This window comes from Crotalus tigris, unplaced genomic scaffold (assembly GCF_016545835.1).
Source record: "Crotalus tigris isolate CLP2741 ecotype Arizona unplaced genomic scaffold, ASM1654583v1 scf7180000023774.461318, whole genome shotgun sequence".
Classification (NCBI taxonomy): Eukaryota; Metazoa; Chordata; class Lepidosauria; order Squamata; family Viperidae; genus Crotalus; species Crotalus tigris.
The window spans coordinates 415,754-434,115 of NW_024100176.1; the positions used below are offsets into that span (position 1 = coordinate 415,754).

Below are 18,362 nucleotides of genomic sequence, written 5' to 3' on the forward strand. Positions count from 1 at the left end.
TTTGAGTCTAAGGGTTATCCACTTTTTAAACTATGTTAATACAGCTGCTTGATAGTATAGAATCCAGTCTGATAGCCCAAATCCTCCATTTTCTTTCGCTTCTTTGTAGCAATTTCAGACTTATTCTTTCGCTTCTTTGTAGCAATTTCAGACTTATTCTGGCTTTTCCCCCTTGCCAGATAAATTTCAAAATCAATGAATTTAATTCATTTAAAAAAATTATTTAATTTTATAGGTATTGTTTGGAATAGGAAAAGTAGTTTTGGTAAAATATTCATTTTCACCATCGCTATTCTTCCCAAAATTGATGTTAGACCATTCCTGGTAATAATGATGTTGAATTGTTTCTGTTTCTATACAATCTGCTTGACAATGGACTGGTGGAGTTCAAACATTTTCTAAACTTTTTTTTAGCTTTTTCAGTTTTCCATAAATTATTTTTGAGCAATAAGAACCACTATCAGACTTTGACAGCAAACACCCAAAAGTCTGTTCTTCAAATAAGATGGGGTCTCTTACATTCACACCCAATTGTTATTTTATTGATGGAAACACCCTCTTTCAAATGAACTGATAACCTAGAGGTTCATCTCTTTTCCCCAAAACCCTAAACCAAAACAAATATGTAGCTTTGAATCATTTTTCTAAATAAATGAACAAGTGTAGTATTTTTGATAGATCACATTTTATGTCATATTTATGCTAAAATACGGAAAATTCAAAAAAAAAATCACAAACTTTTAAGCATTACTATATCAATTTTGAAGTTATCCCTTGTTTTCCCTTTTATAATACCTCTCAATGGACAAAACAGGAATACTGATTTTTTTAAAAAAAGCAACAGATTTATATAAGCAGATTTATATAAAAATGGTAGAGCTGAAGTATGCCACAGAACATAGTAGAGATAATAGCTGCCAGCTATAGACACAGGAGTCCTCTAAAAAAATTAAGAGTACATTTGCCATTTAATGGTCTTCAACTACATAAAATAGAATTTTGAAGTTACGTTATTTTATGTTTAATACAGAAAGAAAATCAACTATCTTGAGTCCTTACTGAACAAAAGCACTAATAACTTTATGCTTCTTTTACAGCAGGCGGATTGCAAGATATTTGCTTATCGGAAAATTCAGGGAAATATAAACATTTTTCGTACAATATGAAACCTGCCACAATAATGAAAGCAAAACACACCAGATTCAGCCATGAAAATGAGACTGCACTATAGCATAAGAGAGCCTATTGATTATTTGTGGACATTTTAAAGTATCTTTAATGTAATTTCACCAGTGCTTTTATTTAAATGATCTATAAGCTCAAAAGACCCTCACTTGACACATCCACACCTGAAGCCCTTATAAACAGAAGAACACTGACAATGACACCCCCTAAACTCTGCTGAAGATGTTATCTAATGAAATGTTTTGAAACCAACCAACCGGCTTGGACAACAAAAATGATCTGTACTTTTTTAATATATTAAGCTGCACAATATTGAGATTTAAGCAAGTATTTAATGATAACAACTAAACTGTCCCCAGCTCTTCACAATATATAAAATTTCTCTTGATATGTTTCTCAGTTGCATATGTTTCTGTTTATTTGCTTTAAGCTATTGTATTACTTCATTTTATTTCATGTAACTTTTAAATCTTCATAGCAAATGTAAAGAGTAACAGTTTTTACACAAATCATAGATTGTATAAATGCATTTTTAATTTGCACAAAAATGACTTTTTTTGTTCCTACAAAGAGTTTGCAATCATGTATTCTCTTTAATATAGTGTATTGACTGCCCCACATCCTGGGGTATGAGTGGCTAAATATATATTGAAATTGTAATGGAGGTCTGTCAACCACTGCTCTTGAGCTTCATCACTTTTCAAGACCTGTGAATCAAAAAACATAATGATTACTTGAAATATTTAACCAAAGATGCATCTGAATGAATTATTTTTTAAAGGAGAAAATGTTTCTCATTTCTATAACTCATGTAGATACAAATGTAAGATACAGGTAGTCTATGACTTACTACCATTCATTTAACAACTATTTGAATTTATGACAATACTGTCAGGCCTGTCCCAACTTGGACATTCAGGAAAGAAAGATCCTAGACTCCACTTGTAGTGAAGGGTATACTTTTACTGAAGCCAAGTAGTTATAGCATAGCAAAGCCAGATCTGAGGATTTCCTGCGTAACCCTAGTAATTTCCCTTATCTCGGTCCCTTCCCCTTTAGTCATCTTGGTAGTGTCCAATAAGATTCAAATTAGGTGTCTTAGTAATAATAGTTCCATATTTTGGTGCCTCTTTGGATGGCTGTTTTGCATTCCATTCCCAGGCTTGTGTCCTTGGATCTTTCAACTGTTATCTCTGGATGACACCTCCGGTTCTTGTCATCCCCCCTCACTATCTTCCCTTTCTCCCTCCCCGTATTTTGTGGTAGGCTGCATTAAAACACAGATCTGACAAAATAAGTGACTTATGACCAGTTTTCACATTTACAACTATAGGAGCATCCCATAATTACATGATCAAAATTCAGACACTTGGCAGCCAGCATGAATGAACAACAGTTGCAGCATTTTAGACTTAGCACGCATTTGCAACCTTTCCAAGGGCTTCAGACAAGCAAAGGGAATGGGGGAGGTTGGATTTGTTTAATGACCACACCGATTCACTTAAGGTTGTAAAATCAGGCAAACTCATTTAATAACCCCATTGCTTAGCACCTGAGTTTCCAGTCCCAGTTGTGGTTGTAAGTCGAGGACTACCTATACAATTATCTAGGACAGTGATCCCCAACCTTTCCATCTTGGCAGCCCAGTGGGGGGGACAGGGGATGGTTCTAAATGAGTGGTAGTGTGTATGCAACCTCATGAATCTCCATTTGCACAAGTGATGGGTGCATGTGCTCACTGCACACAAATGAAGCTGCACATGACCGTGCATGCCCACCGCTCACACAAGGGGAGCTGCACATACACATGGTTGTCTACTGCTTGCATGGCCTGGTTTTGAAGAGATGGCGGCTCACTAGTGGGCCGCGGCCCAGGGGTTGGGGACCCCTGAACTAGAATACAAAGAAGAAAAGTTATTGATTTTTTTTTTAAATTAAGAAGGCACATAGGCATTTCAGTTTTATAGTATTTGTAACACAACGTACCAAGAAACAGGCAAATTAATTTTGTCTACATATAAGCAAGCAGATGCTTGTAATTAAAGGAAATACTATGGAATTCTACTTCAATGTTTTCCTCTGTCTGTGAAGTCAGTGCAAGTATCACTATGGGTAAAAGTCTAGTAGAACTCAGTTTAATAATTAACATATACAATATATACAATAAATGAATAAATCAGGAAAATAAAAAAGATGACATTAACTGACTAGATTGCTCTCCCAAACTACTCAGTTTTTAAATCTTGAAGGCCATCAAGGAAGAAATAAACCTGATCTCTGTTCAGTGACTATTCCAGATAGTTTGCCCTTAAAAATATGGCCTCCTGGTTTCACTCTTTACCTCCTGAGTATAAAGAACTATACACTGTACAAACAGCCAAAGTCACACAACAATCAGGTTTATTCGGGTAAGAGAAGGTTGTCTTACAGCCTTTATATGGCTTTATGGGGAACCAGCATTTTAAATTATACACAGAAATCAAATGAAAGCATCCTTTTGAATGCCGCAAAAAGTTTCTGCAGTGCTGTAGACCTTGTTATGATAGCAGAACAAAGCAGTTTATCCCCAAGCCACATGATGGTGCCTGAATCAATCAACATTTTGTGGGCAGAACAAATTGGAGCAGCTTCAGGAATTACACACAGTAGTGCAAAGAAGCAATCCATTCCAGTGGTCTAAGGCCTCAGAGCTTTTCAGACAATAAGTGAGGAGGAGGACCTTTGGGCAATGAAGTGGGAAATAGGCCTAACACCTAGGGGGACCTGGTGGGAGTGGGAAAAGGCCTGTAGTGACCCAAGTCACAGAAAGTGGAACAGTGGCATCTTGGAGAATGTGTCAGGCCTTAGGAGGGCCAGGACAAGTGGACTTGGGCTTATACTAGGCTTCCAAGGACCTCTCCCACCCTGAGGCACCCCCGCAGATTTTTTAAGATTCATTAGGGAGAGCTGGGATTGGGAAATTATTAGGTGGAATGCTTCACCTAACAATTTTGGTAATATGAGAGCATAATGGGCTGGCTCCATAATGATCATATTTTGAGGATTCCTTTTGCAGTTAGTTTTGGCCAATTGAGAACTCAAAGCTGGATCAGTGGTTCAGTAGGCGCAAGGTACTACTTATATTCTTTTTTTTTTTTTGGTACTACTTATAGTCTTATGTTCTTAACACATCTGGCAGCTTCCACATTTGTAAAGAGAAAATGACAACCACTAATTTCCAGAGAGTGTTACACACAGCAAAACCAGGACAGACAGAATACTGTTTGATCCAGGTAGCAGAAGATAACCTAGAAAGTATCCTATTCACTTCTTCTGAGTTTACATGTCAAAAGAAATTCCAGGTAATATGGAATTTTACTCATCATCAAAAATGGTTGTAATCCACTAAAATTTAGGAAGCTAAATTTAAAATATTAAGTGTGTGGTCTGTAATATTTATTAAGATTTCACAAATCTTAGAAACAAAGGGAGATCAAAGACAGAATGTGGGGGACTTGATAACAGATGAAGTGTTCATGGCTTCTCATTTTACAGAAATATAGTTTCCCATTCAGAGAAGGATTTCATATAACAGTTATCAACTGCACTAGTTCCAAAATGGAGAATTACACAAAGATAACAAAGGTGGAGTCCTTGGTGATCTCTTAAGCATAGCTGTTTGCTTGCAGATGTTTCATTATCCAACCAGTAACATCCTCAGTGCACGGAAGATATTACTTAGTTTGGTAATGAAAACTCTGCAGCAAACAACCAAGCTCAGAGAGCACCAAGTACTCCACAGTTAAACCCTGAACTTTATATATTCTCTTCTATAGATAATGAAATTAACAAGAGATCACTGATAGTCAATACAACTGGATCCATCTTTTGTTGCCAATCTGTCATCCTTAAGTTATGGAGACAAATTCTGATGGCATATGAAGAAAATTTTCCTAATGGTAAAAGCAGCTGGACAATAAAAAGTTATTAAAATGGTAGATGAATTTTCCTTTACTGAAAGAGAGTGAGATATTTGTCAGGGATACTTTAAGTTCAATTTCTGGACTGAGCATGGTTTGGGGACTTAATGATATTGGAACTATCAGACATTGGAATAATTAGTCCCCCAATACAAGCCCTATTACTTGCTATAGCAAGAGGCAGCTGTTAGGGACCTTGAGTTTCAAAAAAAGTTAAGCATGGTCAGATCTTGTTTGGATGGGGGACCACTAGGAAATGCTAAGGCTACAGGCTACACTAGAAAGTTGAAACACATTGGGAGAAGACAAAATAAAATACTTCTGTAATGTTTTCTAGAAACTAGATGAATGAGGGCTGAGTTCAGTTTAAGGGAGGAGTCTTTATCTTCCTGCTTCTCTGAAAGATCTGCAAACTATCTAATAGATGCTTGGCAGAGGAGCAAGAATCTAAGTTTTTATCATTCAGATAAAAAATTAAGGTATTAAAAGTGAAAGCTTGATTCCAAGTGGTGAAATTATGAAAGGGGGTTACTTAAGGTCACCCAATTGTATTAGTACATGGAAACAATTAAACAGCTGTACAGTTTAAAGAGTTAAATAAAAAATAGAAGGGAATAGATTAAAAAACACTCTGAAGGAGAAAATCTCAAGATAACTACTATTTGAAAACTCTGTCACACCTGCCTGGGAATAAGGTTGTGCTTGAACAAAGGATGAAAAGGAAGTACACTCTCAACAAAAAAGAGGGGGATTCAGACTCTACATAATTTTACAGATAGGGAGCAGAATAGCTATTCCTGTTTATTTTTTAATATAGTAACTTTAAACCCCAAAGTGGAAAAAAGAAATTTAGAATACGTCCTTCTTAAAAGGAAGAGACCCTTGAGATATTCAAAATAAACCTTTTAAAAAGTGTATGCTAACATACAGTTTTGTCTTCAATCCCAACTAGGAAGGAATAAGAACAGGAAATTGTAATGCTATTTCCTAAGCTTGGAAGCAGAAAACATGGTAAGTCCTTACTTACTGGAATTGGTGATTAGAATGGAAATGATTTTTGGAGAAAGCCCACTATCATTCTTATGATAGAGAAGAGAAGAATGACTCTTTATCCTTTAATGACTAATGGGCCAAGTTCTGTCAGCCTTTTTTGTGACTAGAAAAACTGTTACTTTCCAATTCTATAAGACTACAACTTGGCTTTGGTAGCCAGTGACTGAGAATAGGCTCCTTACCATGATATCTTTGACAATCTGTTTCACCAGGAATTCATTGGTCTTCATATGAGTCTGAAGCTGTCTATGTTGCATTAGCAAACAAAGAAGCTGAGCAAGAACAGGCAATTCATCCTGGGAGGCTTGGTTCACTTGAAGAGTCTGCAACATCACTCTCAAGATTTGAAGTGAGGTGCTTAGAATTGAGATACAGGAACTCCACAATACATCCCTGAAACCGAAGTTGAGGAAGGGGGGGGGGGATTAGATGTGCACAAGTTTAGCTAGATTTATAGTAAGAAAAGAGTAACTTCAAACCAGGCAAATAACCACAGGTATTATTTATACTATAACTATATATACAACCCACAGTCATATGCAAGTCAGATGGGCAGCCATATATACATTTAATAAATACATAAAATAAATAAGTATGAAGAATTCATAGATATAATTTATTTGCACAACTTCCAAGGGACTGATAATTTATTACTAATTTACAGTTGTGAAAAATTCAGTCATTTTGCCTACAGCTGTAGTTAAAAATGGGAAAGGGGCTTTCTGCCCCAGTTAATTGTGGAATATATTATGTATTGATCATTACTAAATTAAAAACACACAAAAGCCTTGCTTAAGTTTACCTTTGGAGGACATAAGTTAAATTCCCTGCAAGAAAAATTTACATTAAAGTAAATTTTATAAAATGTAATGTTACATTTAGAATATTGTAGAAAAGGAATACAAATCCTCACCAGAAATTCAAAGTCCACAGTCACTAGTGTCAAAGTACAGATAATCCTTGACTTACAACTGGTCATTTAATGACCCTGCATAGTCAGACAGTCTTGGAATAGGTGCTTTACGATCTATAAATTACTTCTTTCCATTGTGCCATCCTCCTTGGTTATATGATCATATTTTGAATGCTGGACAACCTGTTCATATTTACAAGCAGTTGCCAAGTGCCCAGCAATCAAATGATTGCTATTTGCCATCTTTACTGGCTTCCCCAGAAAATTAATGAAGACGCCAGCAGGGAAGGTTGCAAGTCTTTCTTGGAACATTGGATCTTAAGTCCATTCTCCCACGTGCCAAAGTGTTCTTTTTTCTCCATCTGTGCATAAACAGGAAATCCTCGTCTGTAGGAGAGGAACATATTTCCTCTCTGGTAAAAATGCTAGTGAGCCTTTCAGAATACTGGTGTTTGTTAGTATTTTCTCTAAATGCCAGCATTCAGAGGGGAAAATGCTAGTGAAGTCCAGTGTTCTGAGCCCAAGGGGAAAAGAAAAAGATAGCAGACACCAGCATTCTAAATTTTCCAGAATGCTGATGTTCCCTAGCGTTTTTACCAGATTTGAGGACATTTCTTCCAGCATGCCAAGGGACCTCAAATCTAATGAACACCATTGTTCTCATTATCATTCTCCCAGGGTCTGATGGGAGACCTGGAACCTCTTCCTGGCACTCCACTAATGACCATAACTGGGACAGCTGGGATTGCAATCATTGAGCAAAGCAGTCTAGTGGCATCTCATTTAATGACCACACCACTCAATGGCCAGTTTTCTGGACCCAATTGTGATCATAGCTGGAGGACTACCTGTACAACTGAACAAGTGTTCAGCCACAATAAACAAAAACATATATTCACACAAACATACGATGCTTGGAAAGTACCAATATTTTAATAAAATATAAAATTAAAAAGCTTACCTCTTCTGCATATGTTCTGTATCCTCCCTCTCTATTGTTAAGAAAAGGTAGAGAAGACTATAACACAATGAAGCTAGGAACCTGGAAATATTTTCATTAAGGATATATACTTGATCCAGTAGTTTACTAAGAGCACACAAAATAACACCAGCAGTGCTATCAGGTACTACAGTCAGTCCTACCTAAGAAACAAAATAATTTCAGAATAAACAATTATCACACAATCTTTGAGCACAAATATTTTTTGTGTGTCTTATAAACATAAGAGAAGAATTCTGCTATGATAATAATTTCAAATGTCTGTTAAGGTTGTTATATTTTACCTGTTGAAGATTTAGACGCATTATTAAAAACTCATTATTTAGCAATATTTCCAACATATAATTTGAACTGCAGTTTAGATGCAGAATAATATTTTTGAGGTGTGACAGCTATACAAAACATCAAATAGTACAAAAGGTACTTAGCACATTTCAGAATCCAGTGAGTACAGTTTCATCTTTCTATTGAATTCACAATCAAGACAGATTATTAACAAATTATATTGTAGCTTACAAGCTGTCATTCCAACTTGCTCCAAAGTTTCTAAGCAGATTTTTTTATAGGTGAATAAAATACTGGACAGAGACTCTTCCTCCCATTTTTGTGGCAGAATGCTCTACGAAGGGAGACTCATATTGCAGGTCTTATTATTTATTATTAATCTGGCTTTATGGGAAAGTTTTTATATTAGCTGACTAATTGAATGACATCTTGGTGCTATTAATAAAAAATTTGTTTAGAATTTTACATGGTTATATTTAAATCTGCTTTATTTTGTTTGATTTCACTATGTTTAGAAATAAAGGCAGGTTTACATTTTAAAAACAAGAATTTCAGTATAGTGATTATACATTTATATAACACTCAGGAGTAAATAAATGATTTCATATAAAACTTACTATTATAGATAAGCAATTATAGTTTACTGGGTCAAAAGAAGCTATAAAAATGTAACATTTCAAATATATATATATATGTGTGTGTGTGTGTGTGTGTGTGTGTATGTGTGTGTGTGTGTGTGTGTGTATACACTAAGAAATAAAACGTGAGCACCAGGAAAAGTTAAAACATTAAAAGTTTTATAAAACATTAAAAGTTTAAATATAAAACATTTAAAAGTTTTTTAAAAAGCAGACCTAGCTTTCGTTGGCTCCTGCCAACATCATCAGGGTGCAAATGAATCGGTGTACACACACACACACACACACACACACACACACACACACACACACACATTCATATACTATTTTTAAAAATTCACATACTATATTTTAAATAAAATGGCTGTAAATCAACCTTCAGCTAGAGATATTTAATCATAATAAATGATATAAGAAACAATAAATTGATTCCAAATTGGTACCTACCAGATATTTACATATTCCATTTTGTACAATATCAACGCATTGGCTTCGTGAAGGAACAGTGGACAGGCTTTGACTCACCACCTATTTTAACAGCAAAATTGTTCAAAATATTTACCATATTTGATTATATCATATACTGAATGTCATTTAAAAACTGTAAGTTGCATGACTACCTAAAAACACTTAAACAAAATATGGTTATTATGAATTGGAAAAAGTGTTGTTTAGCCAGATTTTGCTTTAATTTTTCAGTTTCACATCTGCTCGTATCGTTTTGCAAAAGTACCAATTTTCTATATCTGCTGTTGTCAACAGAAAACAGTGTTTTCCAATAATATGCAAACAACCTACTCATGCAATAAAACTTTTTGCACTTCCATTCTGATCACGAACTCCAAATCTATTCACAAGAGCCTTTTGAGTTCATTTTATTGATTTCAGGTAAAATCTATACAGATATTCCTTGAGGTACGACAGTTCAATTAATGACCATTCAAAATTACAACCTGTCCCAAAGTTGTATATGTTGCAGCCTTTACGACTGACTGCAGAGAAGTTGTAACATGCTCCCTATTTATTTCACCCCAGCAATCTTGCCCTGCAAAGTCTCCACAGGCACTGGGCCTGCTTTGCTAGCCTCCCGGATTCCACTTGCTCCTCCCTACCCCATTTCCCACCACTTCCTTACTTTTTGAAGATCTCCAGAGTTCCAGAAGAGGCTGACCCCACATGGCAGAAAATCCAAAGTCTTTTATTCAGACGCTGGTGAGGCCCTAACAGTGATAGCGAATCTTTTAGAGACCGAGTGCCCAAACTACAACCCAAAATCCACTTATGGATCATTGGGTGCCGGGTGGGCATGGCTGCGGTAGTCACAGCAGATTGGGTGGGCATGGCCGTGGTGGGCATGGCCACCTCAATGTTGCTTTTGGGGAGGGATGCCTGTGGGGGCCAAGCAGGGTTGGGGAGATCCAGGGGGTCTCTGGCATGTGGGACGGTGGGCAGGAGGCTCATCCTGTGGGGTGAGGCAAAGCGAGGCAGAGGGCAGGGCAGGGGTGCCATTGCCACAGGGCCAGGCAAGGCGAGACAGGGGCCGGGGTGGCTGCTGCCTAACACCATCGGCTCCTGCACGCATTGAGCGCATGGGGGTCAACTGTGTCCATCAGCAGCCACAGCCTGCTGGTCCCTCGGTTTTGGCGCAACATGGCTGTTTGCTTCCAGCCACGGTCATTTCTGCCTTGCATGTCGCAACCAATGCCGCTGCCATGAGGCCGCGGCACAAGCCGGGTGGAGGTAAGGAACTAGTATACCAGTTTCCTGCCATCGCCCGGCTTGTTCCGTGGTCTCACGATAGCGGCACTGGGCAGGAGGCGGTAAACAGCCGGTTTCAGCGTGACGCAGCTGTTTGCCACCTCGTGTATTGTGCCCAATTCTGCTGCAATGTGGCTCAGCTGAAAGCGGCCGTGGAACAAGTGGGACAGGTTTCCCCCTCACCTGCACATTCAGCTACAGCTTTGGTGGCTCTGTAGGCACATCTGCCTACAGAGCCACCAAAGCAGCAGGAGGAGCACTGGAGACTCAAGGAGGGAGGATGTGAAGTGGGCGGTTGGGCCATTGGCAAAAACAACGCATCTGAGCGGAAAGCAGCCTTGGGAACAAGTGGGGTAGGTAAAGAAAGAAATCCTTGCTGTCCCCAGAAATTGCCTTTCTTTCCTTACCTGACTTCCAGCCCCGTGCCATTTCTCCTTCACAATCTGACACCACCGCCGCATACAAGGAAACAAAGGAAGGTTTTTTTGGGGAAAAAAGGTAAATCAATCAATTCCAACTTCGCAATCTTTTACGAGAAGATGGAATTGATTGACTGATCTTTCCCCCCCCCAAAAAAAACTTTGTTTCCTTGCACGCATTGGCGGCCGATTGCAAAGGAGAAACGGCATGGGGCTGGGAGTCAGATAAGGAAAGAAAGGCAATTTCTGGGGGGAGCGAGGATTTCTTTCTTTACCTGCCCCACTTGTTCCCAAGGCCGCTTTCTGCTCAGATGCGTTGCTCTTGCCAATGGCCCGACTGCCCACTTCAGCATCTCCCCTCCCCGAGCCTCCAGTGCTCCATCTGCTGCTTTGGTCGGCTTGCTGGCCCCCACATCAACACCCTGCCCACCGCCACCCAGCATGGCCGCCCTGGGGCTTCAGGAGTTGGCTTGGCATGGGAAGGGCACATGCCCCACCCTCCCACCACCATGCAGGGTAAGGTTGCCGCACCCACCCCCACCCAGATGTCCTCACCTTCCCCAAGCGTTTTTTTACTAACCTGCCTTTCAGCTGCATTCCGTTTCTCCATTCGCTTCTCAGCCTTTGCCGTGTGTTTGTGGGCCTATCGGAAAAAAAAAGAGAAGTTCCATCAGACTTTCTAATTTCTTGAGATCTTGCAAGAAGTTAGAAAGTCTGATGGAACTTTTTTTTTTATTGATAGTCCCACAAACATGCAGCGAAGGCTGAGAAGCGAATGGAGAAATGGAATGCAACTGAAAGGCAGGTTAGTAAAAAAACATTTGGGGAGGCAGGGGCGGGCGCAGCAACCTTACTCTGCATGGGTATTGATGCACGTTGTCCATTGACGGGACTAAAGGCCTAGGACTGGGGCAACAATGCACGTGCCCACAGAGAGGGCTCTGTGTGTTACCTGTGGCACACGTGCCATAGGTTCGTCACCACGGGGCTCTAAGAATGTGAGATCTAAGGAAAACAGCTTCGCCAATATCTGAATAAAAGATATAGGCTTTTCTGCCATGAGGCTAGCATCCTGCAGGTTTCATTTGGGTCAAGACTGGGCAGCACCAGAAGCCTTCAGGGATTGGGCTATGTCAATCAATCAACGTAGAGGTTGTTTCCTTTGTCTCATCGGACTGAACTGCAAGCTCCATGTTGATTGGCTTCCACCGCTACCATCACACTCCGATCCCTGAAGCTGCTCATTCAAAACAGCCAGACAACAGCAAGCAGGAAGCTGCTGGTGCCGCCCAGTCTGGATCCAAACAAAGCCTGCAGGGATGCTGGCCTCCTGGCAGAAAAGCCGAAGTCTTTTATTCAGATGCTGGCAAAGCTATTTTCCTTAAATCTCACATTCTTACAGTTTCACCAGCATCTGAATAAAAGACTTTGGCTTTTCTGCCGTGTGGGTCAGCTTCTTCTGGAACTCTGGAGATCTTCGAAAAGTAAGCCAGCTATGGGAAATGGGGTGGGGAGGAGCAAGTGGAATCGGTGAGGCTAGCCAAGTGCCTTTGGAGAACTGGCAGGGCTGTATGGGGGGGGGGAGGAGAGAAGCAACTATGGGAACCCCAAGGGATTGTGAGTATGAGGTATCTCAATGGGTTGGGGAGGCCTTGGGTGGCCTGTTGCAGCACTACCCGCATGGTCTTTCCCCCCCAAGAAACCTCATGTGCATTTAATGACCTGCACATTCAATTAGCAAATGCATTGGGTAAAACAGGGTGGATCATGTTCATTTAACGTGATCCAATTGAACGAATTCTCAGGTTACGAATATAATTGGCAGACTCTATTACATTCGTAATTTAAGGATTATCTGTATCTCATATCACCAAAATAAGGGATAATCAATTGAAACACTGGAATGCCAGTCCTATCCTCTTGGACTAAGTATTGAAAATTTAAGCATAACTTTTAAAGATAACATCAGCAGCAGCAGTATATTAGTAATTAACTAATAAGCAAACATCCTTTATTACTTACAATAAATGCAAAAGTAGCAACAATGGCAATTGTACAAGTTTAGCTAGAATTTAAACAATTCTTTTTTATAAAAATTAAAAATATATGAGAGTATTTTTTCCATGCATCAGTAAATCTGAACAGTAAAACTTCTGATAAACTTGGTTGAGCAGAATCACTGCATCTTTTCATGATTCAAGAGGAATACGCAAAGACATTAACATGCAAAGAAATTACAAAGAAAATAAAACATAAATGGAAAAGGGGCGTTGGTCTTATCTGAATGCCATTTCTCAGCATGACGATGGAGAATCCACCAATGGGTTTTGCTTGTCTTCTGCCCGTAGACCAAGTCAGCCAATTTTGCTCTGCCTCTCCTCTTGAGACCTCCCCTTCCCAGTCTCGACTGAGGCAAAAGCTGTTGGCTACGTTTCCTTGTGTTGGCTTAATCCTCTCCCCTCATAGGACCTGACTGGCCTTAAGGGTGGGCATGGATTCTCCATCGTCATGCTGAGAAAAGGCATTCAGGTAAGACCAACACCCCTTCTCCAGCGTGACGAGTGGAGAATCCACCAATGGGACATACCAAAGCCTCACTGTCCCTGTGGGTGGGGAGCAGTCTGGGCTTGTGTCCCAATCTCTGATACTACACATTGGAATACCCTCCTGCCAAAGGAGGCCTCCACAGATACGAACCTATCTAACTTGTAGTGTCTTATAAAGGGGGAAGGTGACGACCACATTGCCGCCATACATATTTCCTCAATCGGTGCCTGAGTCGCCCATGCTGCTGAGGTGGCAGCGCTGCGAGTGGAGTGTGCATGATTTGCCTGGGGACCGCTAACGACTGCCCCCTATATGTCTCTACTATGCATCTTCTAATCCAGTGATTCTCAACCTTTCTAATGCCGTGACCCCATAATACAGTTCCCCATGTTGTGGTGACCCCCAAGTGGGTGTGGCCACCAATAAGAGGGAGTAGGACAGCTAGGGAAAAGGGAAAAAAATGGCGGACAGCATGGTTTGGTGACCCCCGTGAAATGGTCATTCGACCCCAAATGGGGTCCCGACCCACAGGTTGAGAACCACTGTTCTAATCCATCTTCTGATTGTGGAAGCTGTGACCCTTCGATCTCTTGTGTGAGAGTGGAAGGAAACGAACAGGGCTTTCGATTTGCGGAAGGGTGCCGTTCGCTTGATGTAGTGTTTTAAAACCCTGCGAACGTCTAAGGTGTGCCACTTGCGCTCCAATTCATGGGAGGGCTCAGGGCAAAAGTTTTGTAGTACCACCTCCTGTGCTCTGTGAAATAGGGAATTGACCTTTGGAATGAAAGAGGGGTCCAAACACTGTACCACCCTGTCCGTGTGGAAGGTACAAAGATCCTCCCTAACTGATAGGGCTGCTAACTCTGAAATGCGCCTTGCAGAACTAACAGCAACTAAAAAAGCGACTTTAAGGGTCAGGTATTGTAAATCGCAGGTCTGGACAGGCTCAAATGGAGGTAAGGTAATGGCCTGTAGGACCTTAGGCAGATCCCAGGAGAGATATCTGTGGACCACAGGTGGACTGTTGTTTGTTGCACCCTTAATGAAGGATCGCACCACTGGGTGTCTGTCTAGTGGTTCAGAGTTGCCATAGGTAAGGATGGTGGATAGGGCAGCCACCTGTCTACGAATTGTGTTAGGCGCTAACCCGCTATCCAGACCCTCTGCTAAGTAGTTTAAGATTTCTGGGATTAAAATACTAAAAGGGTCTAGCTGCTGTCTAGTGCACCAGCTTCAATAATTTTTCCAAGTGAAATCATAGATCTTTTTAGTTGTGGGCCTTCTAGAGGCCTGGAGTGTCCCAATGACTCTGTGAAAAGTTGTCTCTTTCTAGGAGGCTCCGCTCAAGTGCCAGGTGGCTAATTGGAGCCACTGTGGCTCTGGATGTAGTAGGGCCCCCTGGCTGAGGGAGATTTGGTTGTGTGGAGTCCTCCACGATGGGGATGCAGAGAGACTTACGAGGTCAGCAAACCACGGCCGTCTTGGCCAGTGTGGTGCAATGAGTATCATCTCTGCTTGTTCCTGCAATATCTTTCTGATGGTTGCTTGTATCAGAGGAACCGGTGGGAAGGCGTATAGCAGTCCTTCTGGCCAGTGACCCCGAAGCACATCTGCTCTCTCCACCCCTGGTGATGGAAAGTGAGAGAAGAACCTCGGGAGCTGAGTATTCTTGGGACTGGCAAATAGGTCCAGCACTGGGTGGCTGAATCTCTCTGATGCTTCCCTGAAGAGAGCAGGGTGCAGGCTCCACTCCGAGTGGTCTACTGTCGCCCTGCTCAGGAAGTTTGCCTGTTGATTTGCTTCTCCTGAGATGTGCTTGGCCTTGAGGGAGGCTAGGTTGCTCTTTGCCCAGGCTCCCAGTGCTTGGATTTCGGCCATGAGGGAGCTGGATCGTGTGCCTCTCTGACGGTTGACGTATGCCTTGGCCGCCATGTTGTTCATGAGAATCAGGACGTACTAATCTGCCACTGCATTGTGAAAGTGGCGAAGGGCTAGGTGTATGGCCCTGAGTTCTAACCAGTTTACGTTGTGTCTTAGGCCCTCCTTTGACCATTGGCCCTGTGCCAGTTGTGATTGTAGGTATGCTCCCCAACTGAATAGGCTGGCATTCGTGGTCAGAATGACTCGGTCGGCTTCCTTGAATATGTGTTCTTTCCTTACCGCTGGGGAAGACCACCATTGGAGCGACCTTATGACCTTTGGTGGAACCCTCTTTGGTTGAAGGAGCCTATTCCCCTTCTCTGGAACGGGAATAAGAACCACTGCAGATCTCTGGAGTGTAGCTGTGCCCAAGGCATGATTGCAAGGCATGAAACCATCTTTTCTAGCAATTGTGAGAGTGTGGATAGTGTTGTGGTTCATTTCCTTCGAACCAATCTGACCAGGGTTCGAATGCTGTGTTGGCGATCTCGAGAGAGATAGACCTTGCATTTTAGTGTATCTATGTCCACTCCCAGATGAAGAAGGCGGGTCGAAGGTACGGTCTGACTCTTTTGAAAATTTACTGAGAAACCATGTTCTTGAAGGGTTATTAGAGTCAGTGCCAGATCTGACTGTGCTGACAAGGATTGGATGAGAATGTCGTCCAGATAACATTGGATGCGCACAGGAATTGTTCTCAGATGTGCAGCGAGTGTTGCCAATACCTTTGTGACTACCCTGGGAGCTGAAGAAAGTCCAAAAGGCAGGGCCCTGTATTGAAAATGATGTCCCGTGTGGTAGAACCTGAGGAACCTCCGGTGTTCCGGAAGTATGGGAATGTGAAGGTAAGCCTACGTCAGTTCTATGGACGTCAGGAGGTCTCCCTTTCTGATGCTTGCTAATATTGATTGGAGGGTTTGCATTTTGAACTTTCTGTATGCCAGGTGGTTGTTTAGGCTTTTTAGATATAGAATTGCTCTCCACCCCCCCGAACTCTTTGGGACTATGAATAAAATGGAATAGAATCCCTGTCCTCACTGACCTTTTTCTATTGGTTCTATGGCCTGAATGTCCAGGAGGTGCTGGATGGCCTCCTTGATAAGGCTCCTTTTGGTCAGATCCCTTGGAGATGGGCAAGGGATGAAATGGTTTGGGGGTGTTGAGACGAATTCCAGTGATAGGCCAAATCTGACAGTGTTAGGACCCAAAGATCCGTGGTGGTGGCTTGCCATTTGTGAGCGAAGAGAACTAGCCTGCCACCAATGGGGGAGTCCTCCCCGCTGTCACTTGGATTTTCGGTAGGGGTGCCCCCCAATCCTTGAAAGGGCCACTTTGATTGGAACTGTTGTCTGAATCTGTCCCTGTTGCCGGCTCTCTCATCCTGTCGGTCTGACCTGGGCTGATAGGGGCAAGAAAAAGAACCTTGCTCTGTGCCTGTGTCAGATCGAAAGGACGGTCTGCGGGGGTAGGAGGCGGCTCTCCTCTCCATTCTCCTTGTCAGGTGAGCCATAATCTTGCGGTTGTCCTTGTTTTCAATCAGATAAGGATCAAGAGCCTCACCAAAAAGTCGGCTGCCCTTATAGGGTGCTGCCACTAATGGCCACCTTGCCTTCATGTTGGCTCTCCACTGTTTGAGTCACAGCAATCTGCGTGCTCCGGTGTTGTACGCTATTGCCCTAGCGGAATAGTTAGATGCGTGCAAGGATGAATCTGACATGAACTTCGCTGCCGCCACTAACCTTAAGTTCTGGTGGGTTCTCTCTTCCTCTGGGGAGATACTTGCCTGGAGTTGGCGCAGCCAGAGTAGTGAAGTCCTAGCGAAGTCCTGCCTTGATTGCCCACGCCGAGGCCTGGTGTGCCTGTAGAAGGTGAGATCCATCTTCTTATCTTCTGATTTCAGGGCCTCTGCTGCATCCCCGACTATCGAGGATGGAGAAAAAAGAGCAGCTATGGGTTCATCTACTGTCGGAACCTCTATTACCTCCGATAGTGCCGGATCTATGTTGAACATTTTGTCTGTCCCCCCCAATTGGGAGGAACGACCCCGGTGCCCCCATGTTATTCTGAACAGAATCAAAGAAGAGAGGGGGGCAGGGGATAAATTCTTGTGTGAAGGTGGGCTGTGAAAACACCTCGTTGTTTGTGACCTCACTGGTTGAAGGTCCCTTTTGAGGAAACAAAGGTCTCTTGATCTTTAAGGTGCTGCTGGCCTTGTGAAGCAGGGGTTTGAATAGAGATGGATTAAAGAGGCCCACGAATGGAGGAGGATCTGGGGATATATTTTCTTCCTCTGACAGCTCCTGATCCGTCAGCTCATGGTCCTCCGCAGGGGGAAATTGAGTCCTAATACACAGAGGCTTCCTCTTGGGAAAGGCGAGAGCCACCCCTTGAAACCACAGACTCTGTTCTAGAGCAATGGTGTCTTGAGGAAGCCACGGCCTGACTGACAGCCTGAGATATCAGGGATTGTAGATGTTCTGATGACAATGCTCCATGATTGTCTGAAGGACGGGTGCCTGATTCTGAACCCAGATCTCCAGGCCCCTCACTTAGGGGAGATCCATTCCCCTGCTCCATGTTGGCCTCTGTTTCCAGAGGTTCCTGACTAGGCTTCCTTGGGCCAAATATTTCCTCCTCCTTTTAAATAGGTGTTTCTAAAACGTCCTCTGTGGAGTTTTGCCTCCT

General features: G+C 42.1%; 2 protein-coding genes across 16 annotated transcripts in view; one reads left to right on the plus strand and one right to left on the minus strand.

Moving 5' to 3' along the window:
- The window catches only part of INVS (inversin), a 370,054-nt gene extending 368,795 nt beyond the window's left edge, over nucleotides 1-1,259 (plus strand). For 8 of the 14 annotated variants that reach the window (XM_039321650.1, XM_039321647.1, XM_039321646.1 and 5 more), the window contains one exon: nucleotides 1,098-1,259. In XM_039321650.1, coding sequence (XP_039177584.1) covers nucleotides 1,098-1,231 — 134 coding nt within the window. In that variant the 3' untranslated portion in view covers nucleotides 1,232-1,259. The remainder of the gene's footprint in view (nucleotides 1-1,097) is intronic. The other 6 variants (XR_005553994.1, XM_039321659.1, XR_005553995.1 and 3 more) reach the window with 4 other exon arrangements.
- LOC120298198 (testis-expressed protein 10 homolog) overlaps nucleotides 667-18,362 on the minus strand; it is a 35,603-nt gene continuing 17,907 nt past the window's right edge. The window contains exons 4-7 of one of the 2 annotated variants that reach the window (XM_039321661.1): nucleotides 9,481-9,561; nucleotides 8,072-8,253; nucleotides 6,380-6,590; nucleotides 667-1,892 (exon numbers count right to left, since the gene is read on the minus strand). In XM_039321661.1, the coding sequence (XP_039177595.1) occupies nucleotides 1,779-1,892; nucleotides 6,380-6,590; nucleotides 8,072-8,253; nucleotides 9,481-9,561 (588 nt within the window). In that variant the 3' untranslated portion in view covers nucleotides 667-1,778. The remainder of the gene's footprint in view (nucleotides 1,893-6,379; nucleotides 6,591-8,071; nucleotides 8,254-9,480; nucleotides 9,562-18,362) is intronic. The other variant, XM_039321662.1, reaches the window with a different exon arrangement.